Source organism: Amblyomma americanum, chromosome 10 (assembly GCF_052857255.1).
Source record: "Amblyomma americanum isolate KBUSLIRL-KWMA chromosome 10, ASM5285725v1, whole genome shotgun sequence".
Taxonomy (NCBI): domain Eukaryota; kingdom Metazoa; phylum Arthropoda; class Arachnida; order Ixodida; family Ixodidae; genus Amblyomma; species Amblyomma americanum.
The window spans coordinates 17,919,553-17,931,609 of NC_135506.1; the positions used below are offsets into that span (position 1 = coordinate 17,919,553).

General features: G+C 44.6%; 1 protein-coding gene across 1 annotated transcript; it reads left to right on the top strand.

Moving 5' to 3' along the window:
* Positions 1 to 5,761: 5,761 nt before the first annotated feature.
* LOC144107138 (pre-rRNA-processing protein TSR2 homolog) lies at positions 5,762 to 7,649 on the top strand. The gene is made up of 5 exons (XM_077640125.1): positions 5,762 to 5,864; positions 6,065 to 6,155; positions 6,266 to 6,357; positions 6,645 to 6,797; positions 7,460 to 7,649. Exons 1-5 carry the CDS (start codon positions 5,784 to 5,786, stop codon positions 7,598 to 7,600), a joined length of 558 nt encoding a protein of 185 aa, XP_077496251.1. The 5' UTR covers positions 5,762 to 5,783; the 3' UTR covers positions 7,601 to 7,649.
* Positions 7,650 to 12,057: the final 4,408 nt, after the last annotated feature.

Below are 12,057 nucleotides of genomic sequence, written 5' to 3' on the forward strand. Positions count from 1 at the left end.
ACTTGTGGCTTTATCTGCTAGCAAAATAATTGATGATTTTTAGTTGTATAAATTTTGTACTTGTGGCTTTGTGTACTTGTGGCTGTGTGTACGTATTCAATTGTATGCATCCACCCTGTAACGGCCTTACGGCTGAAAGTATCAATAAATAAATAAATAAACAAATAAACAAATAAATAAATAAATAAATAAATAAATAAATAAATAAATAAATTTTGTGCACTGCCATCTCCGCAGGGTGTAACAAGCGCTACATATGAACTTTTGTGCACATTTAAAATTGCATTTTTATTGCATTAGTTATTTTTATTTTTGGATTTTCTATTTGTTCAAGGCGTGAAATTCTCATGTAACGTTCTCCATCGTGTTTACGTCGCATGTTTGTCGACTTGTGTAGTTTTTTTTCGTTTTGATTTGATTTTGCGTTTTAGTTGTAATCGTGTGGCTGTGTGCCGCTCGTTTAAGCTGTTTATATATGTCGAGGGGAGTTGACGGCTGACAATCTGCTTGCTTGTTTCTTTCCCCTCAGCCTCCTCACTCCTTGGAAATGAAATAAAAAAATAAAGAAAGGAGGAAACAGTAATCATTTGTTCGATGCTCATGATATGCTCCCTCTATATTGGAACTACGTAGATAAAGCGTTTGTAACTCATTAAGAGAGAGAGAGAGAGCGTGAGAAGCTCTTCAATTGGAGAACAGAGAATTTAGCCAATGTCTAAATCCGCTGGCTTGCTATCTCTGCGTGGGGAAGGAAGCGAGGAAAAGAACTGTGGGCCTCCTTTGTTTGTACTAAGAATAAGGAAACAATGGCCATGGGTAGCCTTGATTTGCACAACGAACCCAACACTTCTCTCACGGACTACACTCCTGCGAATAATTAAGGACCCTAGCAGTAAAAGTTACAAAAAAAACTGTTAAGTCATTAGTTTGCCAGACTGCTAGCTAGCACGTATTAGCTGTATTCCGATGTATACACCGCTGACAATGTTATACCAAAAAAAAGCCCTCTTCTAACTCAAAAAGCCTTTTTTTTTTATGGAGAAAGTCTTGGGCGAAACATCCTGTGCAGTTCTTATGGATCCAGCAGACGGAGTACTTTCTTTTCGCCGCGGAGATCACACTGTTGCATGCGCAGTTGCCATAATTAAGGAGCCGCTTCGTGACCGCATGGTGCTATTGATTTTGGATGCAGCTTTCTTCAAGCATCGTCTACATTACGCAGAAAGCAGTTATGCGCTAGTTTCAGCTCGTGCCGTACTAGTAATACCAGCGAGAGTAAATTGACATGTTAGCGGGTGTAATAATGAGGGAGCTTAATGTTCCCACGAGAAAACCAAGCGTGTGCTTGTTGTTTCATGTAAACACCTGCGGAACACTCAGTTACGACATGCTCTGTGCTTACCGCACGCGCAGCACTCAGTCGTTCAAGCAATGGCAACGTGTAAAAAGAACTTTTTACCAAGTTCTCCCCCATGACGTTGAATAAGGCATCAAGGGTAACAATGTAAGAGAAGAAAAGCGCGTAGAATTCACCTAATATTTCGGTGTTTTGTCTAGTACTTCTCCCCTGCAAGAGACCACTCTCAAGCTTAGCCGTTGTTTCCTCCCATAGCCACAGCAAGGCCGGCCGACCGATAACTTGGCGATCCCGTGTACTAGCTTATAATAGCGTCATCTTACACTGAATCTACTCGGCGCCGCTTCCGCGGCGCGAAGGATGTGAACAGAAGCGCAAAATGTTTACGCAGCACCTCCGTGAGAACTAAGAGACGATAGATGACGGGATCCACTATGTGTGCTCCCTTCTGACCGCTGCCCTTCGTCTGGTCGGGTTACAAGACATAAATCCGGGGATGCGTGTGCCCGAGTGTCTCCTTGCAGCATTTCAGGCTCTATTGTAGCGCATGCTGTGAGGATCATCGCCTTCAGGTGCCCGCACTGGCAGGCTCAAAAATGAAAACGTAGTTTTTTATGTATAAGCTTAAAAATATCTAAGGGGTCAAGTCTGGAGACCATAGGGATCGTGGAACGGGGCCCTTATAACCTATCCATTCCAGTATAGAAATTCTGCACCGTGTAAAACATTTGATGGTGGTGACGGAAGTGGCAAGTTGATCGATGTGGGGACTTGAGGCTTGAAGATGTCAGCTCTGCTGCCGGCGAGACAGTGGTGGCCAACGGGGAGGTCACCTTGTGAACCTTTCCCATGTATTTGTAGAGAGCGTTCGCCAGCTGAATGGCCAGCTGGACAATGAGCGCGGTGACCACGTGATAGTAGCGCGTAATCTCGGAGGTGATGCGGTGAAGGTTGAACTGCTCCTCTTCTTGGAGGCAGCGGTCTTGCCCCTGCAGAAGGGTGGGACGTGAAGCCGCAACGACGGGATGTCCTGTGAGTGAGCGTCCAGTTCTGGCTCCAGGCCAGAACGTTGCTTGTTGGATTAATATCCGGGTTATCACTTGTGGGCGCAAGCTCAGGCGCGAAAGGAAAAAAAATGGTCTGACACTCAATGAGGCTAGAACTGCACTGCCGTGCCATGGCGCCACGTCCCCCGCGCACCCCTTCGCCAAGCAGCACAGATAATCAGCCCATTATTGTAAATGGGTGGTTTTACACTGGTCCTTTATAAAACCAGCCTTAGCCAATATATATATATATACATATATATATATATATATATATATATATATATATATATATATATATATATATATATATATATATGTTCAATATTGGGCTGATTAGCTGTGCTTTTGGAGCTATATAATTTCTCCTTCATCCGACTGCGCTCTTACGCACACCCAAGGAGGGCGTTATAAATTAAATAGAATCGCACAAAAAAACTATATCTTTGACCCGCTGCTATGGCTAAGTGGCAGGGCGCTCGGCTACTAAGCGGAAGTACCCGGGTTCCAACCCCACCGCGGCGGCCGCGCTTTGATGGAGGCGGAACGCAAAGGCGCCCCTGTGCTGTGCGATATCAGCGCACGTTAAAGATCCCCAGGCGGTCGAAACTATACTACAGAGCCCTTTGCTATGGCGCTTCTTCCTTCCTTTCTTTTTCACTTCCTCTTTCCTGCCTTTCCTAATAATAATAATAATTGGTTTTTGGTGGAAAGAAAATGGCGCAGTATCTGTCCCGTATATCGTTGGACACCTGAACCGCGCCGTAAGGGAAGGGATGAAGGAGGGAGTGAAAGAAGAAAGGAAGAGAGAGGTGCCGTAGTGGAGGGCTCCGGAATAATTTCGACCACCTGGAGATCTTTAACGTGCACTGACATCGCACAGCACACGGGCGCCTTAGTGTTTTTCCTCCATAAAAACACAGCCGCCACGGTCGGGTTCGAACCCGGGATCTCCGGATCAGTAGCCGAGCGCTCTAACCACTGAGCCACCGGGCGGGTCTGTAGCGTGACGCCATATGAGAAATCCAGAAATTATCAAAGAAAAGGGAGGCCAGCCAGTTCTTGGTAAATGCAAGGGGGGTTGGTACTTCAAGCGGATTCGAATTGGAATAAATACTTTGAGAAGAAAGGAGAACCTTGGCATTAATTCAAGCTGAAATAATAAAAAGCACGGGTTCAGCGGATGACGGAGATAAATAAAAAAAGATAGAAATGCTGCAAAGACGATTTGGGAGCACGTAAGGTTACAGGAGAAGAAGAGAGGGGGGCCCAACACTCACCGTAGGTATCGAGGCACCCTAACTGAGCACACAATTGGGGAAAAGAGTAGAGGCAGAGGAAACACGGGAATGTATCAGACAATCAATCGAAGCAGCATTTGCAGAGCGTGATGTGAATAAAATATAGGAGAACAGTGATGCCAGCAAGGCAGATGAGGAAGAGCACGGGAAGACGACTGCAAGGGAATGGGGCAGAATAAAGAGCAATGTTGCACGGAAACAGCGACAGGGACAAATGGCACACCTGTGTGATTAATCAACATACTAGTCCAAAAAATAATGAGGTAACCCATTATTATGTAGACGTACACATGCGGTTTCATGAACACATACCTTAGTTCCGAAAAATCACTGCTATTTGAACTGCCACATGCATTCGCGGTTATACTGGGCATGGTGTGCATGCTCCCGCTCCCACTGCATGAAACATTTAATTATATTTATGGCGTGTTGATTCTGGGTGCATCTTTTTATGCAAGTCACTGAGCACGATCGACATTAGCGGCATGTGTCATCTCCATTCAGAGCAAGCCAGAAGACAAATGCTATAGTTATGCAGAATTTCACATTCTGGCAATTGATGCTTGGGATACTGATCACCTGCTGACATGTCTAGCAGGCACACACGCGGCTGAAGATCAATTCTTTCTACTCCCCACACTGTTTGAGCGCAAGTTCTCCATACTCCATTTCCTCTACGATGCAGGAATTACAATAAGTTGGTTCAAGCACACAGCCATCGGCAGAAGTTGGTTCTTTCATTGCTTATTCAACAACCTGCATCACAAAAAGAATGGTCGGTCCCAGGGCTAATGTACCAAATGATAGGGAGTAAACTGAAAATATGCACACCTGAATCTTTCTACTTTCACGCACATAAATTAAGGTAGGCAGAGTATTTAAGCAGAAAAAAAACTCGCAAAAAACCTGAATTAGTAGCACTATAGCTGGGATGGTAGTACAGTCATTTGCACAAAACGTTGCTTAGCGTTTCTGGCCCCAAACCAAATTAGGAAATAAATGTGTAGATGAAAGCATGTCATAATTTGTTCACCTTAATTCCCTGCTTTTTAGCGTACCAGCCATGCAGAAATTAGAAAAAAAGCAGCTCGGAACGGAGCAACAGTGGCTGTGTTCAATCTGTCGGAAACTGCGGTTTGTTTTTTCCGCTTTCCTTATATGGCACTGAAGCCCACATGAAAATGAATGCGTGGTAGACTTCCTCAGGGGTACCCATTCCAGCTGGAAAATTACTTTTCCAGCTTCGTTTCCAGCTGAAGTGATGTGAAGCGTAAAAGATTCCAGCTGGACTGGATGTGGATTTTCCAGCTGGTCATATTTTCCGCTGCCATAACTCAGAAATTTAAGCGGCCTTTTCCAGCTGGAAGAAGACATATTCGAGAAGGGAATAATGGTTTGGGGAGGGTTGGGAGAGGCAAGTGCCCAGCTGCAGTGGGCGTAGTCAGGCTGATGGTGATGGCGAATGGTTTCTCATGGGTTTCTCGCTAGAAGAGCACAGATTTACAGCCCCGTAATCCAGCTGGAAATTGAAACTTTTGTGGCCTGGTCAACGTCTGCAGATTAGCTTTTTCGCCACTACGACACGAAATATCACGGACCTCTTTTCGATCCTCTTCTCAAACGCACCGCTCATCCTTTCTCGCTAAGCGCTATAGCTGTCGTTGCTACAACATGCCGAGATTCCGCGACTCGGTCTTGTAGTCGCTGTTGACGAAACGGTGGAAAAAGAACATCAAAATTAGTTTTTGGCGCAATATCTGTCTCACATAACGGCGGACACCTGAACCGCGCTGTAAGGAGGGTGGACTAAGAGAAGGAGGGAATGGTGGTCCGAGCAAAGAAAATCGTCGGGGGGCACAGGTTCACCGGTTCAACAAAAAAATATGTGCGAAACATGTGCTTTATGTTCATATTTCATTTTTTTAAATGTACAGTTTAAAGTGCTATTGTCTCGATGACCCGGTGCACTGGGCCGGTGAACGAGCATAACCGAAACTGCTCACCTCCTCATATCGAAACTGAAACTTTTCTTGTGTCTATATAAGGGGGCAGCACGAGCGTCAACTCAGCACGTTAAACATGGCGGCGTCCGAAAGCGGCTTTGACACGGCATTTCGTGTGTCCGTCAAAACGCTAATTGGGGACTGGCATGGTCTACAGGTGTGCCTCAGTCAGTTTTTTTTTTTTTCAGCAGTACCAAGTGTGGTGATCGGTACACGCGATAAACATGGTGTTCTCAGGGAAGCCTGCATTTGTGACTGTAAATGCTCAGCAGTCATGAGGATCTGAGTCGTGATGTTATAGCGAGCCGTGGTTTATGACTCCAAACAGTGTATTAACGTTTTGGCTGCATTTCTCAGGTTGCGATTGAAAATGGCATGGGTGGCCCTCAAGCGCGAGAGAAAGAACAATGGCTAGTCGGCGTCCTGGAACAATATTTCGCCGAAAACGGTCAGTAGTAGTTATAGTACCTGTCGGCGGCGTGTCAGAGAAACCATTTAGTATTCGTGTATGCAAGCGGCAGAAATTCGCTGTATCGTCTTGTTTTTTGTTTTTCGTAGGTACTCTGCACCCCGATGAAGTGGCAGACTTGATAGCAGAGATCATAGACAACGAATTCGACACCATCATCGAAGACGGCAGCTTGGGCCAAGTAAAAATGCGCATCAGCGCTCCCCATTTGACTCTTTTAGCTAAATTAGCAAGCATTTTTTTGCGTGTGGTTCAGTACCTAATCGTGCTAGACACATTTAAACTAATGGTTACTACATATTTGGCTGTTCCTTGCCTTGTGCCAGCGTGCAGGTTCGTCGTATGCAGAATATGTAGGATTTCAACGTTCGCTTTCTTATAGTTAGCTTGCTGTCTTTTTAGAAGCCCAATTCGCAAGCACTGTGCACGCAAAAGTGCTGTCATTTGCACTTTAATTGTTCTCCACAGATATCGGCCTTGTTGTGCAAGCATTACCAGATGTGCAAAGAAGGCAAGGGAAATGAAGTTTTACAGTCACTCTCCCAGAGGCTACCGCCTACAAGGACACTTCGTGTACCTATTGCTGGCGAGTATGACAGTGACGATGAAGCCGAGATGCAGGCAAGTCATTTTGGTACATGGTGTATGCTAAACAGACTTTAGATTACAGGCATACCAATATAATATTTGGCCATGAAGTGCATAACAATTCTCATGTGCAATGAATCACTTGTTTTTGTTTGATTTCCAAAAGTTCATCAAACAGGTGGTGCAGCAGTCCATCAGTTAATTTTAAGAAATCGCATGGCCTTTTGTTGTGGAAAGCAGCTTATCATTGAGACTGGTCTTGGAAAGGTTCAGAATTTGGAAGGCACTACTGCTCTTTTTTTAATCCTCTTTATGGTTTCTGTTCAGTGTGGGCATTCTTAATCTGAACATGCTCAGGTGCCATTCCACAGGGTTTATGAAGAAATCTAGTAAAAAGTAAGGTGAAATTTTCGAGGTTTCAAAGTATATTAATTGCACGAGCCTTCAAACTCGTACAGAAGGGAAATTTTGAAGACAGAGAGCGGGACACCTGCGAAAGGTCTCGACAGTGCAGAACATGGCTATTTTCTTTTGCTAAGCACTGTAGCAGACAGAGCTACCCCATGCAGTGTAGTTGATCACTGTACTTAATTTTCCACTGCAACAGAGATTGGTGCTTTTTCTGTGCTTGCAACATTTATATTTAATGTTACATATGCTTAATTTGCAGCATATATCACGTTCTGTGCTTTCAGAGTCACATCAACACAGAAGTGTCATCACAGCTAGGAAGTCTTCAGTTGAATGGACCTGGGCCAAGCCAGCAACAACAATCGCGGAGACAGGAGCCTGATGAAGACGGTTGGACGGTGGTCAGGCATGGAAGGAGAACATAGGCACTGTCAATAAGTTTTGTAATATTAAATGTCCTGTGCATTTTTTTTTTTTCAACTTGGAGTTAGTTGTTTGCTATTTCCAGTCCCAACATGCAACTGCTTTTAATTTCTGCATGAAAAGGCTCTACATTGAGGAACTGTTTTAAAGGGGCTCTGAAAGGGGCTCTAATGAAGTTGTGGTATGCCTGGAATGTTAAAGCACGCCACTTCACAAATATAGCCCAGGAAGAATTTTTTAATGCATTTTGAAGAAAGAGTTGCCTGTAGTCAAAATTTGAATTTCAGCGTCTTTGCGCCTTTCCCCCTCCTCTCGTCACATTTTGCACGCTGGAAGGTCGGCGCTCCTCCGCCGGCCCCACCTCCGGGGGAGAGCTTCCTGACCCGCTGGATCTACGCGGCTTATTGGCCGCGGCCTTGGTAGCTGCCTAGCGTCTCAAAGAATCTAACCATACGCCACCTCTCAACTTGTATCTGCAGGTGCGAGCGATGGAGGAGGGTGCGAGCATGAAAAAGTCGCAGGGAAGGGCTCACCAACTTTCATGTGTGATTGTGGGTTCTCTGCTGTTTGTAGAAGTGTATTGTTTGGCTCAGGTGTTCATGACAGCACAAAGCAGTGACTGAGCAAGTTGATGTCCTCTCCTCTGAAGGTGTTCTAGAGCCCCTTTAAAGAGGAATTGCCTTCTAGGCGATCGTTACATATCCTGGAGCCTGTTAGCTTTGTAGCTAAAGTACAGAGTTCAAGCAGAATCAAAATAACCAAAACAATTAATTGCACTCTTATTTCTAGCAGTGTATATTTGTTGATTAGCGCAAGAACGAGGTCAAGTGCAACGGTGCACTGGTACAGCAATGCAACTAGCAGCTGTGTTTTTTGTTTTATTCATATACTGGCTCTTCACTGCCTAAGGACTGTGGGTGCAGTCACTGAGCTACATCGCTGCCACCAACATGAAGAGGTACTCATTCAAACAAGTAGGTGCAGCCGTCCAAATGTATAACGTGTGATTTTTGCACCCATAATTGCACCTTGTGAAAGGCTTCTCTCGGCTGAACCGCTGGCATATTCATGCTGTAATTTGACGCATGGTGGCATTTGGTGGTCCATTTTTTTCCTCATATCCTCTCTTAGCATCTTCATTGATACCTTATGTGATAATCATTTTTCAGTAATCACATTTTGTTATGTTTTCAATTTCGATTATGTCTTGTGGAAGTACTGCATTTGCACGAATACTACGTGGATAATATAATGCTAGTTTGATTCCATGCAAAAACCAAAGCTTTGCGTGAACACAGCGTCGTCTTCCGCAGCCCCAGCGTCATTTAAGATATAATGGTTAAGAAACGCGTGCGACTCAGTCAAGAGCGGCAAAAAAGCCCACGCTGCACTGCCGTGCTGCGAACGTTCGCCCCCTTTCTTCCCTTCTCTACTCATCACTGTACTTTTACTACCTTTCCTTTCTCAACAAACTGCGCCGCCTCCTTTCTACCGTCGTAGCCAGATTTACTTTTTTTTTTCGATGCGCGCCGCACACTTTGCCACACTGCCCCAAGGCCTTCGACAAGTTTTCTCCTCGTGCCCTTGAGCTGTGTGGTGAAGCCATCAAAAAAAAAATGCTGTATTATCGTTTTTGTTATCTATTTGCCTCCATACGTTGGCCTCGCGATCGTCGACTTTGCGTGTGCTGGGAGGTCATCATTCTGCGGGAAGTACGCTGCCATGGCTGGACACTCTTTACTATAGCCATTTGTTGTAAAAAATTAGCATCAACGAAAAAATGTGTACAGTCAACTATATAAGGCAAAAGGGGACTGCAGTTTCACTTTACTATATCAAAGCTTACTATAACGCAGTTCTACTCCTAAACTACTGACATTTCACAGTATCTTGAGCTGTTCCATATGCAGCGACTGCACAAATAGCCAATGCAGTCCGTACTGTATGCTTTCATATGCCTGTGCTGGTGCAATACCCATAGTCTGTGCAGTACGCACACCATGTGATGCGTGCACAGTTAACAGTATTATGGAAAAGATGCAAGTTGCATAGAAAGTATTCACCCCCCTTTTAACCAAACTTCTCTTTCTGTACACTCCACTCCTGAACAACATTTTTAATTTTTTTTGTTAGTGGAAACGGATTACTAAATGTGTACTGCAGCAACACCCACTAGAATAAATCAACCAGTCGAGTGTACAGAGCTCTCGTTTTACTTAGGTGTGGCACAAGTTTCCCGCTAGCTTGGAGCGAAAGAAATAACTCGTTGTGAAGTGGTTGCAAGTCATTCTATTCGCAAAGCAAAAGGAATCATGTTCTGTAACGAGCGCAGCATTCAAAACTGAGGTGTCGGAAGCCGTTAACTAATCATGGCAGTTTTAAACCCTCCACTGATACTAGATCAGTGAGGCCCCTACCAGCTGCCGGTTAAGTCCACGTGTAAGCACTCCAGCAGCTGCCTTTTAAAAAAAAAAACAGCACTACTAGGTTTGCAGGCTTGCGTGTCGCAGCCAGCACAGAAACACACAGCCTTGTACAAGAAGCAACTTTGTTTAATTTGTAATTATGTATATAGTACCACCTATATGTATATACACATATATGTATACAACTGTACAAAGAAGAAAACGTGCAACGAGATCACTAGACAAAAAGGAAAAAAAAAATCTGCAATGCCAGCTCTTCAATGTGCAACAAGTGTAGCGTGCCCTTCTCAACAGTATTCAAACAACTACCCTTCTCTTTCAAACAGTGCTTGACATCGCTATTTGGGCTTGGCCACCAAAACACACGCACTCACAGAAAAGCATACAAAACAGTTGCAGACGCAGTCATTCATATTGGCACGGCTTCTCCGTCTGTCAGGATTTTTAACGGAGGTTGCATTCAAGAGTTAGAAAAACCCTTTTCATCCTGCAAAACCGCAAGTGTCAAAAGTATAAAGAAGCATGATCGCTACGCTTAAATATCAGTCTCGTCTCCCATAATGCCTTGCTCGGTATTGCCTTACTCCTGTCTACACCAAACGTGCTTACCGTTTCTCGCCTGCAGTGAAAATGCAATCTCGCCAAACCCTGCATTCGGCTCTGCGACATTGTTTCAGACAAGACGTTCACAATCTTTTCAGCCGTGCGATTTGGCTTCTGTTGCTACCTGCCCAATATGCATGCAAGACAACGTGCATACGCATGGACCCTCAAAAAATGCCCAAAAATTAATGACTAATTGTATCATGACAGTCTGCTATAAGCAATCACACTATGATTAGCCCCCAACTGAAGTGGATAACGGGCAGGTGATGCTTGAGGCATGCATGGATTTGGGTGCTCGGGGAACGCAATAACTGCTCCCAAGAGACCAAGAGAACATGCATTTCATAGCACCCAGTTTGAGAACCTGTTTCACAGTATAAAAGGGTTGGTCAGGGGCCAGCCAGTTGGTGAAGGAAGCTGAACTAAACCATGCTAGCCTTCGGCGCAGTTTATAATCATTACCCAGAGGCTTAAATCTAGGCCCAGGCTCTCTCACAAGAATTCACTTGGCATCTTCCAAGTGTTCCGACTTGTCAAGTATCTCAATCCGCCATGCAAATATGACTTGAGCCCAACAAGCCCAAACACAATGAAGCACTTTATCGGCAATCATGTTTTGCAACTACTAGAAGCATTTAGAAGCAAAATCTTTCCAACAACACTGGTTGCAAACAGCGTTTCAGGCAACTAACAGCATCTTTAATGGAAAGGAAGCCTCCGGGGTGCAAATATACCTTTGTAGTAATGGTTTCGCTTCTACAGCTGGTAGTAGCATCGTTTTCAAACATCTTGCAACGCGCAGACAATGCCTGAGCCTTCTTGGAACATGCCGCTGGAATGCTCCTTTTCACTAGACAGCTCTTTCATGCACTTGAAACGGACCGGGCACTCAAGTTTGACAGGACAGAGGTCGAAAAAATTCTCACCATAGTCATATAGGCACACTAAAACAGCTTTCATCAGAGTTGTCAGTTGTCTGTAGAACTTTCCCTCTCATCTTATACCCCTGTCACACAGCATTCCTCGAAGGCCGTTCCAGCAAAGGCACCTTTTTTCACCAACGGAGCGAAAGCTTAAAGGAGCAACGACGCTGCTACACAGTGCAGCCCATAGGTAAAACAGTCGTTGAGGCTTAGCACCCGCTGCTGTGCTCGAGCCGGCTGAAGTGACTGTTTTAAAATTAAAGTGGGGAATTCTGTTCATTTGTTGAGCTCGGACAATTTTTTTCATTTTAATTGCTTGCTTGAAAGAACTGCAACAGCTGCTCTCATCAGCAGCAGCAGGTTTTGTGTATTGTCTTGGCCACCAGGGGCACTTGGTGTTGCTGCAACACTTTACTGTCTTAAAATCTGGGCATAAAATATAAACACCGTACAAAAAGCAAGGCCAGACACACCTTTTGTATTTTTAAAAGATGTTTTCAAACA